Below are 21,797 nucleotides of genomic sequence, written 5' to 3' on the forward strand. Positions count from 1 at the left end.
AAGTTCTTTGCATATGCTAAATATTAACATCTGCTAGATTCATAGCTGACAAAGCTTTTCTTCTGTTCTGTAGGTTAATTTTTTTTACTCAGTTCATAGTTTGTTTTGCTCTTCAAAAACTTTTAATAAGTTCCCATTTGACAATTATTAGTTTTATTCCCTGAGCAACTGAGTCCTGTTTAGAAAGTCCTTATTTATGCCTATGTCTTTTAGTGTATGCCCAACTTTTTCTTTTAGGAAGTTCAGAGTTTCATGTTTTATATTGGGAGTTTGATCCATTTGGAGTTTGTTATGGTAATGAGAGATACGGGTTTAGTTTCATTCTTCTACATGTATATATCTGCTTTTCCAAGCATCATTTATTGTAGATGCTGTCTTTTCTCCAATGTGTATTTTCAGCATCTTTATAAAAAAATATCAAATGTTATAGTACATGGAGTTACTTCTGGGTCTATCAGTGCCATACTGTTTTTATTGCTATAGCTCTGTTGTGTAATTTGCAGTCAGGCGTGATAATGCTTCTAGTATTGTTCTGTTTTACACAGATGTTTTGCCTATTTGAGGTCTTTTGTGCTTTAATATGAATTTTAATATTGCTTTCTACTTATGAGAAGAATAGTGCAGTGATTTTGACTGGGATTACATTGAACATGTAGATTGATTTTGGTTGAATGTCCATCTTCACAATATTAATTCCTGAAATCCATGAGCCTAGGAAGTCTTTCCATCTTCTGATTTCTTTCTTTGACATATTAAACTTTTCATTGCAGAGGTCTTTCACTTTCTCTGTTAGGTTTATTACAAGGAATTTTTCAATACATTGTGAATAGAATTGTTTCCCTGACTTCTTTCTAAGAATGTTTATCATTGGTGTATAGAAAAGCACCCAATTTTTGTATGTTAATTTTACATCCTGCTACTTTTCCTAAAAGTATCCATCAATTATAAGAGTTTTCTACTGGAATGTTTAGGATCTTATGTATAAAATAAAATCTTCTGAAAATAAAGATACACTGACTTTTTGCTTCCTTATTTTATCCCATTTATTTGCTCTTCTTGTATTATTGCTCTAGCTAATATTTCTAGAGCTGTCTTAAAAGTGGAGAAAGTAACACCCTTGTTTTGTTCCTAATTTTAGTGGAAATGCTTTTGAGGTTTTCCCAATTTAATATAATGTTGGTTATAGGTTTCTAGGATATAGCCCGTATTATGTTGGTAGATTCCTTCTATTATACATTTCCTCAGGACTTTTATCATGAAGGAATGTTGATTTTTGTCAAATGATTTTTCTGCCAAGTCACTTTATTTACTTTATAGTGTTCCTTTGTTTATGCATATTGAGCTATCCCTGCATCTTTGGAATAAAGTCATTTTGATCACTGAATGATTTTTTGACAAGGTCTTGAATTCAGTTTGCCATATTTTGTTGAGACTTTTTGCATCTATGTTCATCTGAGTGATCCATCTGTGATTTTGTTGTTGTGCATCTTTCTCTGCCTTTAGTGTAAGCGTAATACTAGCTTCATAAAGAGAGTTTGGTAGAGCTGGAAAAATGGTTCAGTGGTTAAAAGCAATGGCTGCTCTTGCAGTGAACTGGGATTTGGTTTCCAGCACCCACATGGTGGTTAATAACCATCCTTAACTCCAGTTCCAGGGAATCTGAGACCCTATTCTGGACTCCACAGGGATTGCATGCATATTGTGCACTTATGTCCATAAAGGCAAAACATGCATACACATGATATAAAAATAAATAAATAAATAAATAAATAAATAAAAAATTTCATTAAAATGTGATAATGCTTCTTCATCTCCTTTTTTGTAATTAGTGTGAGAAAGATTGGGGTTAGTTCTTCCTGGAACATCTGATAAAGTTCTCCAGCAAATCCATATGTAATGGAATTTTCTATTTAACATTTTTAATTTCTGCTTCAAACTCACACAGCTAGATTTTGTGGAGTTGTCTGTCTAGTGCTCACTTCAGCAGCACATATACTAAAATTGTAACGATACAGAGATTAGTACGTCCACATGCAAGGATGATAGGCAAATTTGTGAAGTAGTCTATATTTTTCTGGATGAAATTGCACTGAAGGATGTCAGGGGACACTAACTTGACTTGATAGCCATAATGACATAAATGACATAATGACATATTAAAAATAGTATGTGGGGAGGAGCTCTGGAAGGGTGCTGATGGGAAGGGGTATAAAGATGATTAAGATATTGTGTATGAAATACACAAAAATTCAATTTAAAAATAAAACAAAAAGAGTTGTTTGTCTAGTCTGCTTTGGGACTAGATCTGTTTTTCCTGCAGGAGAGCTCCCAATTAGCCTGGTAATTTAGTCAGATCCTGCACACACAGTTGTCATTGCCCTGCTTTGGAACCATCCCTGTTCCCACTGCTCTAGCCCTCACATATGCCCTGCTTAGTTAGTTGGAGCCCACCCACTTGGCCCCCACCTTACAGCTTTGGTCATTTCTCTCTGCGAAAAAGCTCACAAGCATCTTAGTCAGATCCTACCCATTTGGTCGCTATTGCACTATTTTGAGTCAAGACCCATTCCTGATGCTCCAGGGCCCACATTTACTGTGTTTAGCAGATCAAAACATGTCCTCATGGTCCTCATAGTCCTGACTGGGGCTAGGATGCGTTGCCCTCCTGGAGACCTCCTGACTAGCCAGTCAGAACCCACCTACTTGGTCACTATCTTGCTGCTTTGAGACTAGGCCCAGTCATGCTGCTGGAAGGCTCCCTACTACTGTGCCTGGAACTGTCCACTCACTCTAATAAAAAATTAAAAGTGAGACTGAGGCACAGACCAACTAACTATTAATACCTGATCAAAAAGTAATGAAACTACAGCAACGATAAAATCAGAACAGAACTTCAGCTTTATGAAGAGAGGCTAGAATTTTATATCAGAACACAATGAACAAAACAAATCCATATGCCTAGACAGCAACAAAAACCCCACAAATAATATGAAAAAATCAAATGATATGTTGTCATTTAATTCCATCAGGCCTATAGAAATGTTCTACAATGAGAACAACATGGGGAAACCCTAGGACACAAAATTTAAAAGAACAATTATAAATGATCCTATAATTCAATGAATGTAAAGAACACACAAACAACTCAAAGAACTGAAAAGGGTTAGGGATAAACTACTAACTGAAGCTAAAGGAAATACAATTCACAGATGAATGGAATGACAAAGACAACTAAGTCTGGAAAAATGAATTCACAGAAGAGACAGAAATATGGACGAGGGCAGGTTGAAATGAAGATGGAACTGAGAAACTCAATAAGCCAATTTGAAACTACAAGAAGAAGCCTCACCAACAGAATGAATGAAATTGATAACATAATGTCAAGAGTGAGCTATAACATTGAAAACTTGAACAACTTAAGCAAAGAATTTTAAAAAATTAAAACATGGGAATAGAATATGCAGGAAATGTGGGACATTATGAAAAGCCCAAATTTGCACATCATAGGTATCAAGGAGAAGAATGTCATATCAAGGACATTGACTTGATCTTCAACAGGATCATAGAAGAAAATTTACCTAAATTAAGGAAAGACACACCCATACAGACATGGTAAGCACAAAGAACACCAAGTAGACAGGAACAGAACAGAAAATCCTCATGGCATATCAGTAAAAACACTGAACGTACAGAACAAGGAGACAGTACTGAAAGCTGCAAGAGAAAAACAAGTTACATATAAAGGAAAACACATCAGAGTTGCATCTGACTTTTCAATTTAAACTATAAATGCTATATCAAACAGAAACAAAGTATTCCAAGTTCTAAATGATCATAGATGTCAACCCAGAATACTTTACCCAGCAAAACTGTCTATCATAGTTGAAGAGGAAAGAAAAATCTTCCATGATGCAAATAGGCTGAAAGAATTCATGTCCACCAAACCAGACTTCCAGAGAATACTCAAAGCAATATAAGGATTAAAGAATGAAATGACAATACTCAAGGGGCTACAGAAAGAAAAGAAATGAAGTTATAATTTTGGAAACACAACTAGGATTAAAACACAAATTAAAATGGCAGTAACCAATACACATCTTTCAACAATAATTTTAAATATCAATAACCTCAACTCCCCAGTCAAAAGACACAGACTAATTGACTGAATTAAAAACAAAATTCATCTATTTGTTGGCTATAAAAAACTCATCTTACCTCTGAGGATAGGTAATACATTAGGGTGAAAGAATGGGGAAAAATACTCCAAGCAAATGACACCAACACGCAAGCACACAATGTGATTCTAATATCTGAAAAAAAAAATAGACAAAATTAATCAGAAAAGATGAAGTGACTTCATCCTGATCAAGAAAATAATTGACCAAGAGGACACAACAGTCATGAACAACCATGAATAATCATGAACACCAAACTCTGGTGCACCCAATTTCCTGAAAAACAGTACTAGAGGACTTCAAGACACAGATTAACACCAACTCAGTAATACTAGGGGACTTTAGCTCCCCACTTTCTCTAATAGAACAATGGGACAAAGAATAAACAGAGAAACATTTGAATTAAATAATATTATACATCAAATGGACCTAACAGGTATCTACAGTATATTCCACTCAAGCACCATAGAATATGCTTTCTACACAGGAGCTCATGGACTAGATGCAGAAAAGGCCCATGAAAAAATCCAGCATGGATTTATGATAAAAATCATAGAGGGAATTTTACTGGAGGGAACATACTTCAACATAATTAAGACTATATACAACAAACCCATAGCCAACATCATTCTAAATGGAGAAAAACTTGAAGCAGTCCCATTAAAATCAAGAAACAAACAAGGCTGTCTACTATCGCCACTCTTTTTTCAGGATAGTACTTGAAACTCTAGATAGAGATAGAAGACAAGTGAAGGAAATTAAAGAGATACTAACTGAAAGAGAAGAGGTCAAATTATCCTTATATTTAGATGGTTTGATATTATTAACAGATCCCAAAACTTATACCAGAAAATTTCTAGAAACAATCAACACTTTAAGCAAAGTGGCAGGTTAAAAATCAATCTACAAAAATCAATAGTCTTCTTAAATACAAGTAACAAGCAATCAGAAAAAGCGTTTATGGAAACACTCCCATTCACAATAACCTCAAAAAATTTAAATATCTAAAGAGAAACCTAACCAAAGACATTAAAGACTTCTTCAATGAAAACTTTAAATCTTTGAAGAAAGACATTGAGGAAGACACAAGGAGATGGAAAGACCTCCCATGCTCATGGATTGTTAGAATTAATACAGTGATAATGACTTTCCTACCAAAAACAATTTTCAGATTCAATGAAGTCCTAATCAAAATTCCTGTGATGTTCTTCAGGAAAAATCTATCCTAAAATTAATATGGAAACACAAAAGACCCTGAATAACTTAAGAAACCCTGAGCACAGAGAGTGATGCTGGGGGAATTAGTATACCAGACCTCAATCGATATTACCAAGGTGTAGGCATAAAAATAGCATGGTGTGGACATGAAAAACAGACTTTCAGATCAATGGAAGAAAAGAGAAGACCCAAACATGCGTGCACACAATTACAACCACCTGATAATTGGCAAAGGTGCCAAGAACACATATTGGAGGAAAGACATCTTCAACAAATGTTGCTGACAAAATTGGATCTTACTATGTAGAAAAATGAAATTAGATCCATACATAACACAGAGGGAAATATATTACTTCAAAGTCCTATTAAAATACACATTCCATATATATAAGCACATATGTATAGATGAAATATATATATATATATATGTACATTGCCAGGCAGGAGAAACCTCCCTTTGAGATTTTGATCAGTTTATACTGGTAGACTCCCAAAATAACACAGACTATTGCTAGGGTCCTTGATTGTCTTCCAAAATTTGAAGGTAAGACCCAATTGCTGAAGACAAACAATACTTCAGACATAGGACTTGGAGCGATCGAGCTGGAACTGTTCTGGAAACCTCCTCAGCGAAGACCAGCTCCCATAGTATCAGAAGATACCATATAAACTGCTAAGGGAGAAAATCAATTAATGATTCTATTCAGATGTAAAGGCTTTGAACCATATAAATGACCAGTCAAGAAATTAATCTCTACTGGTGCACGAGTGTCACTTTTGTCTTGGAGTAATCAACAGCTGTCTAAGGCCCACTCAATGGGAGGGAACTTACATGTGGTACTATAAACACAGCAAAATATACATGGCCAGAGAGGTCATAGATCTTAGAGAAAACCTACTTTTTTCATACCCCTAGACCAACATAATTTCTTACTGTATTCTAAATACTTGTTCCTATATTTACAGACAACTGCATCTCTCACCAGTCATAAAAGAAGGTTCTTTTTGCAGCATATGGAGACTGTTAGCAAGTTGCACAACTTGTTGTCAAACACAGAGAATAAGTGTCTGTGAAGTGCCCAGCCCTAGATGACACATGTACAAACACAATCTCTCCATCTAAGGCTCAGGGAACATAGTGGAACAGGGGGCAGAAAGTTTATTAATGCACCTCTAAACTCTCACTAGCGAAGCTTCGTCATACAACAGATGGTGATTAATACAGAAAGTCACAACTGGCCAAAGTGAAAAGAATAAGAGACCACAAGGAAATTATCTCTGAATAGGACAAATATACCAAACTTCTGTCCAAGGTTCAGGGACCATTGTGGAAGAGGGGACAGAAAGATTTAAAGAGCCAGAGATGATTGATAACCATCAGGAAGCAGAGTGTTCCAATCACCTGGGAAGTTACTCATATGAACTTACAGAAATGGTAACAGCACACACAAGACCCATGTAAGCTAAAGCCATACAAAATCCAAGAATAGAAGTGGCAAAGTGGGTAAGAAGCCCCAGCTTTAGCTAAGAAACTATTGACAACTAATAACTACAGAGAGAGAGAGAGAGAGAGAGAGAGAGAGAGAGAGAGAGAGAGATTCCTTTAAGTGTGTGGAACTAGAAAGCCATGCTCCAGTGGATGGTTGCATATCGAATGGCATTTATGAACACAAACTTGGCTCAGTAGCCCTTAGTATATATGACAGAGTATATGAAAAATGGCAGGGGTATAAAATAGGGCTGAAGATGAAGGATAGGCTCTAAATATAACTAAATATGTTCTATGATTCTAGCAAAAATTCATTATAAAACTCTAAAAATCAATATTGTAACTGTTTTTCTCATCTTTGAGTAGTGTGAGTTTAGATTTTACAACTTCAAAAGAGAAGGCCAAGCATTTTCCTGAATTTCATTAGCTTTTGTTGTAATGGCTCACTTTTGATCTGTACTTTTATTAATTTGGGTCTTTTTTCTCTCTTAGTTTTGCTAAAAGTTTGTCAGTGTTTACCTTTTTAAAATGCCAACTTCTGTTTTGTTATTTGTATTTTTTGTTGGTGTTGCTGTTGTTGCTCCCATTCATTAATTTCAACTCCAATATTAATGATCTCTTTCTGTATATTTATTTGATGCTTAGCTTCTTTTTTCCATGAGCTTAATTTGTATTAAGTTATTTGGGGTCTCTCTGATTTCTTAATGTAGGCACTTACAACTATAAACATATCCCATACCAAAGTCTTAATTTCATTTGATTCTTTTAATTTACTTTTTCACTTTTTCAATGAACCCTTCACTGTTCAATAGTATATTGTCTAATCTCCATGAGTTTGTTTATACTATAGAGTTTCTCTTGCTATTGATTTGTAGTCTTATTCCACTGTGATCAGATAAAATGCAAGAAATTATTTCAATTTACCTGTATATGTAGAGTTGCTTTGTGGACGCTGGAGAGATGGGATCAGTGATTAAGAGCACTGGCTGCTCTTGCAGAAGTTCTGGGTTTTGTTCCCAGCACCCACATGATAGCTAGCAACCTTCGCTAATTCCAGGGGATTCGATTTCCTTCTTTGGCTCCATGGGCATTGCATGCACAAGTGCACTTACATGCATGCAAGCAAAACACTCATGCACATAAAAAATAAAAATAAGTGTGAATTTTTTAAAAGACTCACTTTTTGTCATAATATATGATCTATTTTAGAGAAAGTTTCATGGGCTCCTGAGAATAATGTGCATTCTGCAGCATTTTCATAGAATGTTCTGTAGATGTCTATCAAGTCCATTTGACCTAAAGTCCATTTGACCTATGATGTGATTTAGTACAGATATTTCTGTTATCTCCTAAGATCACTTTGTCAATTGGTGAGAGTGTATTATTGAAGTAACTGTTATTGTGCTCGGAATAATCTGTGACTTTACATCTAGTAATTTTTTATGAAACTGAGTGCATCTATATGTTCAGAATTATAATGTCTTCTTAAAAATATTTTTGTTGATTCTTTGAGAATGCCATACAATATATTTTTTTTTATCATACTCAGATTCTCTCCTGCATCTCTCCAACCACACCTTCCTACCCTCCTCATTTCATGTCTTCTATTAATCTTGATGGTCTATCAAGTCTAATTTGTGTTCCTTTTGGGTGTGAGTCCATCCCATGGAGCCTGGTCAACCTACCTGGCATCACATCCTTGAGAAAAACTGATTATACCTCTTTCAGCAGCTATCAATTGGTAATAGCTCCTCACCTAGGGCTGAGGTTTCTTTCCCATCTTCCCCCTCAATGTTGGTTGGTTTTGTTTGTTTGTTTCTTTGTTTTTTGTTGTTGTTTGTTGTTTTTGTCTTCTGGCTTGGATTTACATTGGTCTTGATAGATTGTCCTTTTGATCTGTATGAATTTGACCTCTATCTTTTCTCATGAGTTTTGGTTTGAGGTCTATTTTGTCAGATATTTGAACAGGGACACCTATGTGTTTCCTATGACTGAATGATTAAAATCCCTTTTTCCACCCTTTCACCCTAAGGTAGTATCAGTCTTTTGTAGTGAGGTGCATTCTTGGATACAACAAGTGAATAGTTCCTCCTTTTTGATGCAACCTGTGTCTTTTGACATAGCTACCCTTCATTATTTTTGGCCTTAAAACTTTCTTTTATCTTCTCTTATTGATTCATTCTAGTCTGTATTTTGAATATTTTTTCCTGGGAATATAATTTTTCAGTCATCTTGTTAAAGACATTATATTAATAACTTTCTCCTATATTATTTTATATTTCCCTATAATGTGTAGTCTTTCATTTTTATGCATTTATGTATTCTATGGGCTATGTAGCATTTATGATGTTTAAAAATTATTACATTGCACTTTTGCTGTTATGAAAATTGACTGAATACTTTGGTTCATGTGTGTTTATTAATATTCTTTTGTCAACTTTACTGAATCATTTATCTGACAAGATCTATATTTTATCATGCTCCAATTTCTTTTTTTGTCTCACTCTGATCCCCTTACCATGGTATATGGTCTAGAAAAGTAGTCTTTGAGAACTTATTGCAATGTAGCAATGTTATCTATGTAAATTGTTCTAAATAGTAACTTGAAATGTTGCTAGAGCAACTGAAAATTCAGACATTTCTTCAGAAGTTTAAATTTTAAAATTGTATATGTTGCTGATATCCACAGTATGAGAAAGCTCAAGTGTAAATTTTGAATGATGAGTAAGATGAAGGTACTTTTACTTTGTTAAATTTCATGTCCTGCCTCCCTCTTTGGCATGATGTTAATCACTTTTCTTGTCATTAAGACATATGCCTGAGAAAAACCAACTTAAACGTGAATTTTTTTATTTTGGCTCATGGTTTCAGGTGTTTCAGATCATAGTGTGCTTTAGGCTTGTAGCAAGATAGAAGCATCATGGAGGAAGGGCATAGAGAGGAAAACTGTTTACTTTCATATCAACCTATAAGGAAAGAGAAGTAACAGGAAGGGACTAGGGTCAAATCTAGCCTTTGAAGGCACCATCACAGTAGCCCACTTCCTCTAATGAAGCCCAACCTTCCACAGTTCTACCACCTACAAGTAGTTTATTGAATGTTTGAATACATCAATACACTAAACCACTGATTATGTCAGAGCTTGCACAGTTTATCCTTGGAACTGACACAGATGGATGTGTGCTTTACTAGTATTCCAAGCCTCTCTCAATCCAAGAAAGTTGAAGGTCAGTATTACCCAGCACATGCAACAATAAACTATAAGAATTTGATGTTTTAAATTCCTATATCTCTTGGACCATCTTCTGAAATTTGTCTATTAACCAAATTCATAAGAATGTTTCTAAGACTCCAAAGCCCTACCATTGTGACTTGTTAGGGATCTCTGGCTTGTATCTCTCCCTTTGGGATTCACCATACTCCAGCCAGATCCCCACCAGGGACTCTAAAGGTGCCTCATGTGGCGAATAAACTCAAGTAGCCTTCATGTACCTCCTACCAGCAGTCACATCAGACCTCCACTTCACTTGCCTGGGACCTTATCCTGAGCCCTCTACCTCTCTTTGAGATTCTCAAGACCCCAGCCCAATCCACATCAAGAACTTTCCATTATTTCCCATGTGGCCTAGAGACCAAGACAGGCTTCCTGCACACCCCCACCACCACAAATCCTCATGATCTCCACTTGCCATGGACCACTGCCTCTTCCTGGCCCTTCTACTTCCCGTTGCAATTTACTCTATCTCAGTCAAATTCCCACCAGAGACTCTCCTAACTTCCAGAAGACCATGGCCCCTCCCTCCTTCAGGACTCATCAGAGCCCTGCCAGCCATATGACTGGGACACTCCTTGATGTACCCAGCTTTGAGACCCAGTATCAGTCCATCCTCCAGGGGAACAGTGTTACAAGGACCATGGCCAAGCCACTGCACCACCAGACTATAGCTATCAAGCAGAAGACCTAGTATAGAGGCTGTAGCTCTAATGATCAAACAAACAGAGGAAATAGAATCTCAACCCTGCTATGAACTAGCACTTTCCTGAATATTAAAACACCTCTGCTGGAAGAAGGTGAGTTGAACGAAAAAGAAAGAAAAAATTCAAACTAAAAACTAACTCCAGATACCGGAATCCTAGTGCATAAATAAAAACAACATGAAAACCCCAAATAATACATTCTCCAAAAAATATAAATCACATAGTAATGGCCCCTAATGAAAATGACTTCGATGAACTTCCAGACAAAGAACTGAAAAGAATTATTATAGCTCCCGTCAAAAGACTCAAAGACAAAGAGATGAATAAAATGAGGCAATCAATGCAAGTAACACACGTGGAGGTTAAAGTGCTGAAGTAAAACCAAACTGAAATGATGCTGGAAATGAAAACTCAATAAGCCAACTAAAAACCTCAATGGAAAGCTTCACTAACAAAATAGGCCATGTTTAAAACAGAGAATTAGTGATGGGAGACAAAGGAGAGGAATTGGATCAGTCTGTAAAGCTCAATTAGAAATTAAAAAAAAAAACAGGAAAGGAACATAGAGTTCTGAGACACCACGAAGACCTAACTTCAAATTATGGGCTTAGAAGGATAAGACTGTTACAATGAAGGCATAGAAAATATCTTCAGTAAAATCACAGATTTCCAAATCCTGTTAGATAAAAACATGCCCATTCCAGATACAAGAGGCCTACAGAACACCAAATAAACAGGACTAGAAAAGAAATTCTCCATGACGTATTATAGTTAAAACATCAAAAACACAGAATGAAGTAAGGGTATTGAAGGCTTCAAGAGACAATTATCAAGTCAATAATAAAGGTAGACCCAGTAGAATAACATCTGATTATTTAACAGGAATCTTTAAAGCCAGAAGGACCTGAACGATGTATTTCAAGTCTGAAAGACCACAACTATCAACCCAGACAATTATACCCAGAAAAACTACCTACTAAAATTAAAGGCAAAGTAAAAATGTTCCATAATAAAAACAAAGTAAAGGAATTTATGATGAGTAAGCCAGCTATACATAAGATACTAGAAAGAATACTTCAATCTGAGAAGAAGGATAATATCACTCAAGAGGTCACAGGGAACAAATAACAAAATAATCTGCAAGGACAGATAATCAAAAGACATCTGAGAAAACAGCAAAATCAACAAAATGTCAGGCATTAATATATATCCTTCAATAATAGTTCAAATATTAATGGCATCAATTCCCCAATAAAGGGATACAGAATAACATATTGGATTAGGGAATAAGATTCATCTTTTGGCTACCTCTTAAAAACACACATGATGATCAATGATAGACATTACCTTAGGGTGAAAGGATAGAAAAAAGAGGTATTCCAAGCAAATGGAACTAAGAATTAAGTAGGTGTAGCTATTCTAACATATAAGAAAAATAGATTTCAAGCCAAAACTAGTCAGAAGAGATAAAAAGGGACACTTCATACTCATTAAAGGGAAAGTCCATCAATAGGATATTACAATCCTAAACATACAGGAACTATCACAAAAATACCGAATTTCATTCATTAAAAACACTATTAGACCTAAAACTACAGATTAATTACAAAATTGTGATAGTGAATTTTTTCTATTGCTGTAACAAAACATGCTGATCAATACCAACTTGGGGAGGAAAGGATTTATTTGGTTTACATCTCCCATGTCACAGTTCATCACTGAGGGAGCCCAAGGTAGGAACTCAGGGCAGGAACCTGGGAGGCAGGACCTGAAGTACAGGCCACAGAGGATAGCTGCTTACTGGGTTGCTCCCCTGGTCCACGCTCAACCTGCTTTCTTATTCAGTACAGGACTACCTACCCAGGGGTGGCACCACTCACAGTGGGCTGGGCCCTCCCACTTTACTCAACAATCAAGAAACTGCCCCACAGACATGTACAGGCTTGTCCAGTGGAAGAAATTTCCCAATTAAGGCTTTTTCTACTCAGGTGTGTGAAGTTGACAACTAAACTATGCAGCACAATCGACCCCTTGTCAACTTGACACACAAACACATGGCCATTAAACCACAAGATTTCCATTTCTCATCCCCAAGGTATTATTTTAATATTAATATCACAACATAAAACAGTAAAACCTTAAAAAGTCTCACATTTCTTAAAAATTCCAAGCACTTTAAATGTTCAAAGTCTTTAAAAATCTCTAAACTGTGGGCAAAATGAAAGACAAGTTAAGTTCTGTTTTATTTTAAAAGGGAAGATGTGGGCACACTCAAGCAAAACCAAATCCTGCAATGTAGTGCTAGGCTGGATATGTGGGATTCACTCACAATCTTCTGGACTCCAAAGGGTTTGGGAAGCTCCACTTCTCTGGGTCTGCCATCCACAGCACACACAGCTTGTCTGGTAGGCTCAGGCTGGCTCCAGTCCAGACCTGCTGCTGCCCTTGGTGGTCATCCCATGGTCCTGGCATTTCCATTACATTGGGGTCTCTACTGAAACTGAGGCTTCCCTTCACCAATGGGCTTTTTTGACCTCTCAGGGTACAAAGTCTCAGATTCTCTCCATGACCCCTTCAATCCTGGGGTCTTCACTGCAACTGAAGCTGCACTTTCACCAATGGCCTTTCCTGGCCTCTCAGGGTGCCAAGCCTCAGATGCTCTCTATGAGTCCTTCACCTTTTCAACACCAGAACCATGCAGGAGGCTCTTACACATTATCAAGTCCTATTTCCAACTTGAGACAGAGGTGTGAGCCCCCTCTGGACCATAGCTTCTGTGTGCTAACGCTGAGGAAATACTTCCCAGAAGATCTTGCCACAGTGATGCTGGTCTTTTGTTATAGATGATTTTTAAGCCCCAGCTAACCAGAAATCAAACACAGTAAAGCAAAGGTTTCACATCAGTACATCAGTGGTTCTGATCTCTTTTCTTTTCTTTTTTGTCTTTTTGGGACAGGGTCTCTCTGAATGCACTATGTAAACCAGGCTGGCCTTGAACTCACAGAGATCTGCCTGCCTCTGCCTCCGGAGTGATGGGATTAACGGCATGCGCCACCATGCCCTGCTTCTGGTCGCTTCTTAACCATGGGATTCTGCAGCTCCAGCCAACCAGAAACCACAGATTCTTGATTAAAAATATCACACAAACAGCCCTGATATTCTTTACTTCCCTTTGAAGCTTCACAAGCGAAGCTTCCATCATCTATACCTGTTTCCGAACTGTTCCAAGCCCCACAGCAACAGCTCACTAAGCTCTAAGCATTCAATGGCTTTTCCAGCACAGAGTTCCAAACACTTCCACAAGTCTCCCCAAAATAATTGGGTTAGGTCTGAAACAGCAATCCACTTCTGGCACAATTTCTGTTCTAGTTTGCCTCTTTGTTGCTGTGTTGTGACAAAACACGCTGATCAATACCAACTTGAGGAGGAAAGGGTTTATTCAGCTTACATCTCCCAGGTCACAGTTCTCACTGAGGAATTCCAAGGTAGAAACTTAAGAGCAGGAACCTGGAGGCAGGTCCTGAAGTACAGGCCATGGAGGATAGCTGCCTACTGGCTTGCTTGCCTGGCCTGTGCTCAACCTGTTTTCTTATTCAATACAGGACTACCTGCCTGGGGTGGCATCACCCACAATGGGCTGGGCCCTCTCACATTACTTGACAATAAAGAAAATACCCCACAGACATGGTCACAAGCCTGTCCAATAGAGGAAAATCTGCAATTAAGGATCCCTCTACCCAGGTGTGTCAAGTTGATGTCTAAACCTATCCAGAACAGTGAGTGACTTCAATATCCCACTGTCACCAATAGATAGGTCATCAGAAAAAATATTAAGCAAAGAAACTCAGGAGTTTAATGACATCATAAATCAAACAGACCTGATAGATAGCTACAGAACATTCCACCCAAACACTAAGGAAATACATTCTTCTCATCAGCCCTCAGAATTTTTTCCAAAATTAACTACATATTAGAAAACAAAGCAATTCTCTCAACAAATAGAGGAAAATGCAAATTTCATTCTATACCACCACAAGGGAATACAGCTGAATACAAACAGCAACAGAAACTACAGAAATCACACAAACTCATCGAAACTAAACAAAACCTTACTTATCAAAGGAATCAAAATGAAAACTTTTAAAATTCCTAGAATTGAATGAAAATGAAAACACAACATACCAAAATCTATGGGACATAGTGAAGACTGTCTTAAGAGGAAAATTTATAGCACTGTGTGACTACATCAGAAAATTAAAGACATCTCATATCAATAGCTTAATGATGCTTGGAAAACCAAGAAACACACACACACACGCACACGCACACGTAGATGGCCAGGGACAAGCTCCCTCAGAGATTATCTAATCCAAAGTGATCAGTCCTAAACACATGTCACAAAAACACCAGTAAATGGAATGGATTTGGGGCACTAAATACATGTGTGTGTGTGTATGTGTGTGTGTGTGTGTGTGTGTGTGTGTGTATTTATTAAATGTATGCATGTATATGTAACAATAATCAAAGAGGATAAGAAATTGATAGTGAGTGGGAGAAACATTAAAGGAGTTTGGAGGGGAAGTGGGAGGGGTGGAAATCATGTAAATACAATACCTTCTGTAAAAGATTCTCAGAATTTTTTAAATGAATTAAAATTTTTTTCAAAGAGTAGGTAAACAAAATCAGGGATAAAATTAATGAAACAAAAATAATTACAAAGAATCAATGAAACAGAGAATTGGTTCTTTGAAAAGATTAACAAGTTTGACAAACCTTTAGCCAAATTAACCAAAAGAAACAGGATGATCCAAATTAATAAAATCAGAGATGAAAAGGAAAACATTATAACACTGAGGAAATTTAGAAAACCATAAAGGAGATACTTAAAAAATATGTATTCCATTAAACTGGAAAAATCTAAAATAAATGGATGAAATTCTAGATATATACAGCCCACAAAATGTAAATGAAGATAAAATAATTAAAGTAGAGCTATCACATCTAATGCAAGTAAATCAGTAAGTATTTCCAAACTTAAAAGAGCCCATGACCAGATAGAGTTAGTGCAGAATTCTACTAGTCATTCAATGAGGAACTAATACCAATGCTCCTCAAATTCTTCTATAAAAGAGAAAATGTAGGAACACATTCAAATTCTTTGTACAAAGCCAGTATTATTCTAATGCTGAATAACCACACAAACCAAACACACAATAAAAAGAAAAATATAGTCCAGTCTCCATAATGAACAGAGATACAAATATTCTCCATAAAACACTTGCAAATTTAACTCAAATATACATCCAAAACATCATCCACTATATTCAAGTTAGATTTATTGCAGAGATGCAGGGATGATACACACATGGGAACAAATAAATCCAATACACCACATAAGCCATTTCAAGGACAGAAACTACATGATAATCTCATTAGATAGAGACAGGCTTTTGACAAAACCCAACATACTTTCTGAATAAAATTCATGGAAAATTTAGAGATACATGGGGCATGCTCAACAAAATAAAGGCTGCTTAAAATAAACCCACAGCCAACAACTTGATTTCCACTCAATTAGGAATGAAACAAAATATCTGCTTTCCATGGCTGGAGCGATGGCTCAGCAGTTAAGAACACTGGCTGTTCTTGCAGAAGACCAGGGTTCGTATCCCAGCACCCACATGGCAGCTAACAACTGTCTGTAACTCCAATCCCAAGGGATCCGACAGCCTCTTCTGTCCTCCCCAGCACTGCATGACATGGGTGCACTTACCTACATGCACGCAATACAAACATAAAAATAATAAATAACATACTAAAAAATAAAATAAATAAAAACGTCTGATTTCCACTCCTGTTCAGTACAGTGCTTGAAGTCATAGATAAAACAATAAAACAAGAAAGAAACCAAATGGGATACAAATAGGAAAGAAGTCAAAGTATCCTTATTTTCAGATGATGTGATTGTATACATAAAATACTCTAAAGACTCTACCAGAAAACTCTTAGAGCTTATAAACACATATTGCAAATTATCAGGTTAGAAAATTAACACAGAAAAACCTGTAGCCTTCCCACAACAACAAATGTACCGAGAAAGAAATCAGGGAAATGATCCCATTCACAATACCCTTAAAAAATAAATAGTTCCTCAGCTAAGGTTGGGTCTGCTTACCCATTTCCCCACTTCTATGCTGGGTTTTTGTCTGGTTGGAGTCTCAATGTGTCTCGCGTATTCTGTCCCTATTACTGTAAATTCAGTAATGCTAAATAAGTTGACCAAGCTCCAGTGGATGAACTCACACTGAGGAACATCTGAGGACACAAACTCTTAACATATATGACAGAGTGCATGAAATTCGGTGTTGGTGGGGTTTGGGAGTGAGTCTAAATGTCATTGAGATGTAGTGTATGAAATGCACAAAATTCCATTTAAAATGGAAAAATATGTAAAAAAAAAATAAAGCATTTTGAAATAAGTCTAACCAAGGAAGTGAGTTGTATAATAAAAATTTTAAGATATTGAATAAATAAACTGAAGAAGATACCAGAAGATGGAAAGACCTCCCATGCTTATGGACCAGTAGGGGTAATATTGTGAAAATGGGCAATCCTAATAAGAGCAATCTCCAGATTCAATGCAATCACCATTAAACTTCCAACATAATACTTTACAGAAATTGAAAAAATAATCTCAAATTTCTTAAAGAAACAGGATATCCAAAACAATCCTCAGCATAAAAGAAATGCTAGAGGCCTTGCCACCCCAGGTATAAAATTGTAGTACAGAGAAACAGTCATAAATGCAGCATGTTACTGACATAAAAACAGACATGTTGGTCAATGGAATAGAATTGAGGATCCAGATGTAATTCCATACACTTAGAGCCACATGATTTTTGACAAAGGGACAAAAAACACGCATTGGGGAACAGAGTATGTTCAACAAATAATGCTTGTAAAACCTGATAGCTACATGTAGAAGAATGATAATAGATACTTATTGCCCTACACAAAACACAATTCTAAATCAAAGACCTCAACATTTGCTTTTAAAGACAAAGTGTCACTATGACTCCTAAGCTGGCCTTGAACTTGTGATCCTTTTTCCTCTGCTTCCTGAATTCTGGAATAACATAAATGCACTAACATGATCAGTTTTGAACTTCAATAACTTTCACTGCTATCTATCTGGAGATACCATACAAAAAAGGAAAATATAGTAGACAGTAGGAAAATGTTTGGTTTCAATGATTCGAGTGAATTGAATATTCAACAATGCACTTGAATATCCAATTCCATATCGATCTGAGAAGATCGAACTGAAGATACAGATCTTTGAGTCAGGAGTAAAATATATAGGATCTTCAGACAGACAATTTGAATTTGGAACTTGATTGCACCAATCACCAACTATATGACCTCCAGAGTCACTGCCCTATTTATAGGTAGTTTCTTCATTTACGTACAATAAGTTTACAAGCTCTATGAGCAGACGAGTTACTATTCATAATTTACTGTTTATAAAGTGCTTAGACAGTGCCTGGCTAATATATATGTGGCAGTATAATAAAGGGTTGGAAGTAATAATTAAAATAATGGGCACAGATGAATCATTTGGAAAGAAAGAATAGTTTGAGAAAATAAGACCAACAATGACAGAAATCTGAGGAACTGACTTATTTAATGAATCAAGTGAGGAATGGTCTTTCAAAATATACCAAATAGACCAAGAAGCAGGAAGAAATAGATCAAAGTATATTGGCTAGCACTCAGGAGAGAATAATTAAAAATGTTGCTGACTAAAGATTTTCAGTATGAGATAAACAGCATCAATCACAATAAACAGCTGCATGAGTTGTTTAATGAGATCACAGGATGTTGAGTTTCATCCCCTAGAATTCTCTTCAGGAATGGTCATGTTCCTTTTATTCTCGTTGTTTCAAGTGTTGACTATAGACATGCCTCTTTGAATAATTGCCTCTGCTAAAGAGAACCTTGTTACACATGGGGATGAATCCCCTTCCCCACCTTTTTGCCACAGCTGAGATGCCGTAACTGATTATCATGGAGCAAAAAGTCCCATGTCTGTCTCCTCCCTTTGACCATCTTTGAAACTTATTCCAAATTTAGACTGAAATATGCTAAGACCTTTATTTAAATTGGGTATAACAGTCTTAACTCCTCACTTGCCTAATTTTCTTCCTTTCCTTCACAGATATAGCTCCTGCCTTCTAAAATCTGGATACCCCAACCAGTGGCACTGAATTCTGTAAGGTTAATAGTGATGAATATGAGAAGCTATGCTGTAAAAGAGAAGAATTGAATGAATGGTAAGCCGTGGAAAGGACAACTTTATCAAGTAAGTTTACTTTCGTAGGTTGGCCAAACACAATAGAACACTGGGGGCTGGCCACTTACTGTTATTTGTTTGAAAAATAAATGTCTGTTATATATACAAATGTCTATATTTGAAAGTTAACCTTAAAGAATGAAGAGAAGTTTAATAATATCACTTTCAGTTAATATGATGGGATGAACTCAAATAGGTATTCATTTAGGAGTTAGGGGAATGAGTAACCCCATTTGGATTTTTTGATACAGGCTCTCATATAGTCCATCGTGGCCTCCTACTTGCTGGTTACCCAAGGGTGACCTTGTATTCCACATCTCCCTGCTGCTGTCTCCCAAGTGCTGGGATTATATATGTGTGCTACCAAGCCTGGTAAATGACTCCATTTTTAAATGTCAAGGTGAACGTTCGAATTAGCTACCTTATTAGTCGCCTGAATTTGAACAGTACACCTAAGCTATTTACCTACATTGATTACGTATACCAAATAAAATTGCATTTTCGAAAGCACTCCTCCACATTACAGAGCCAGTTAAACTATAATTTCTACCTGTTAATCGGTCTGAAACCAGTTCTCAGTTGCTTAATTGAGGGATTTTAAAGACTTAGGAAAGTTGTTACGTGTAAATTCAAGTAAAATTTTGAAAAAGTTTATACAGGGAACGAAACTTAGACTCAAAAAACTCAAATGAGGACGATAGGATTAGTTTTAACTGAGGCATGTTACGAGAAAGAAGGAAAGAGTTAAATTCAGAAACAAAGCTTCAAGAAATGGGGGGGGGGGGGGGAAGACAACAGAGAAGAACCAAGGATGCTGTACTAGTCACAGGCAGGAAGCCAAACTTTTCTCAAGCAATGAGTTTAAAGCAACTACAAAAAGGCCCGCCGACGTCTACTTGAAACAAGAAGCGGAGATAAACTTTAAGCCACTGGCGAGCACAAACGCCAAAAACTGACGATTGACCCCGGAAACATTTTATTTTGCGTAGGAGACCAAAGAACTTCCTTTTTGATTCGTTCTTTGATCCGGAAGAAGAGACCGCGAACTTCGCCAGGGATTGGGCTACGTCACAGAGGCGGGGCCTCGGCGAGCCACTCACCGTAGTAAAGGGACATGACGACACGGAAGTGGCCCGGCTGAGCCTGTCATTCGCTCGCCAGTGGTGGGGCAGGAGCGGTTGGCGGCGCAATGGCCAGGCTGTCCCCAACCGCGGAGGACGGAGCCACTAACGCCACGCCCCCCGCGCCAACTTCCCTTGGTTTGACACGTAGCTCTTGGGGCGGAGACTTGTCTAAATGTCCTGGAGCCTGAGGCGGGGAGGGTGCGGTCGCCGCTTGCTGTCTTCCGGTTTTCAGGGCGACTTCCCTCCGAAGCCGGGAGAGACGCCCTCCCGAGCTCGAGCCGTGCTCCACGGTCTGTTAGCGTCAAATCCCCCCTCCCCCCGTGGCTGCCACAGCCCCACAGTCCTCGCTGTGTTCTCGCCCCCTTGGGAAGGCCATCCCCACACTGCCCACTGCCCTGCCCCCGTCCACTCCTCTAAAATGTCCAATAATCTACAGAAAGTCTTCCTGAGACCCGCAGAGGAGAAATTAGGCCCCGGCGCGCAGTGGTAAGTACCCTGCTAGCCCCTCCGCGCCCGCCCCTCGCCGGGTCTCTGAGCAGGAGGTTGGAAGGCCGAGGACAGGGCGCGGGGCGATTCGGAGGAGGCTGGCTGCCCGTGTGCGGCTACGGGAGCCTGGTCTCCATGGCGCCGAGCCCTTAGAGAGCTTTCCTCTCCCGGAACGTAAAACGCCCTCGATCGTGACGCAGCCGCTGCCCGGACTCCGCAGCACGGGACACCAGCGTCTCAAGTTTCATAGGCGGACAGGGTAGATACCCACAGAGGAGGAAAAGTAGTATGGCGACGCGCTAGGTACTCAAATCTTTCTAGAAGATTCACAAGCACAGGCAGCAAAACGCATCGCGGATTAGCAAGTGTACCCGTGGTGGCGCTGGACTTGCAGTGAAAATAGTCGCATTTTAATGTATTTAGTGAGAAAGAAAAGATATAAAAATGAAGTATAAGTTTTTAGAACAAGGAAGTTGAATATTTCAGATTTTCGAAACTAATGTGATAAGAATGCAGCTCGATGGATGTCTGTCTATTCCGGGGTACTGTTGGGCAATAACTTAAAAAATTTATCAATTACAATGTTTTTAAAGTATATGTTATTCCAGATGAAATAAACCAAGAACAACAAAATGTTCACTTAGGGCGAATGTTTAACTTTTACCTTCCATAGTGTATTACGTTTGATGAAAAAGAAAAGATTATTTAATAAGTCTGTAGAATATACATAAACGGCAAAAATCGTGAAAGGGAATTTGCGTTTGAGGAAAATCAGGCTGTTGTTATTCTCAGCCTTGTTGGTTAGTATTTATGAGACTAGTGTTTCAAGTTCCTGTGCAAACAATAATTGCACGTAGGAATATTTTGATAACTAAAAAAATACCACATGAGAAATAGTGTAGACAAAAACATTATTTAACCGTTTGCTACTGTTATAAGAGTACCACGTTGTGTACGGATTTCAGCCCAATTAC

General features: G+C 37.6%; 1 protein-coding gene and 1 non-coding gene across 6 annotated transcripts in view; both read left to right on the top strand.

Moving 5' to 3' along the window:
* Lrif1 (ligand dependent nuclear receptor interacting factor 1) overlaps nucleotides 1–21,797 on the top strand; it is an 86,621-nt gene that overhangs the window by 50,233 nt on the left and 14,591 nt on the right. For 2 of the 5 annotated variants that reach the window (XM_029554684.1, XM_029554685.1), the window contains exon 2: nucleotides 19,079–19,222. In XM_029554684.1, the coding sequence (XP_029410544.1) occupies nucleotides 19,191–19,222 (32 nt within the window). In that variant the 5' untranslated portion in view covers nucleotides 19,079–19,190. Of the gene's footprint in view, nucleotides 1–19,078; nucleotides 19,223–20,236; nucleotides 20,824–21,797 lie in introns of those variants that run through there. The other 3 variants (XM_029554686.1, XM_029554683.1, XM_008850346.3) reach the window with 3 other exon arrangements.
* Nucleotides 1,972–2,074, top strand: LOC115067213. Its single transcript, XR_003846646.1, has one exon. It is a non-coding gene; the product is annotated as a U6 spliceosomal RNA (small nuclear RNA).

The sequence above is a fragment of the Nannospalax galili genome, unplaced genomic scaffold (assembly GCF_000622305.1).
Source record: "Nannospalax galili isolate Female #2095 unplaced genomic scaffold, S.galili_v1.0 scaffold5, whole genome shotgun sequence".
Taxonomy (NCBI): domain Eukaryota; kingdom Metazoa; phylum Chordata; class Mammalia; order Rodentia; family Spalacidae; genus Nannospalax; species Nannospalax galili.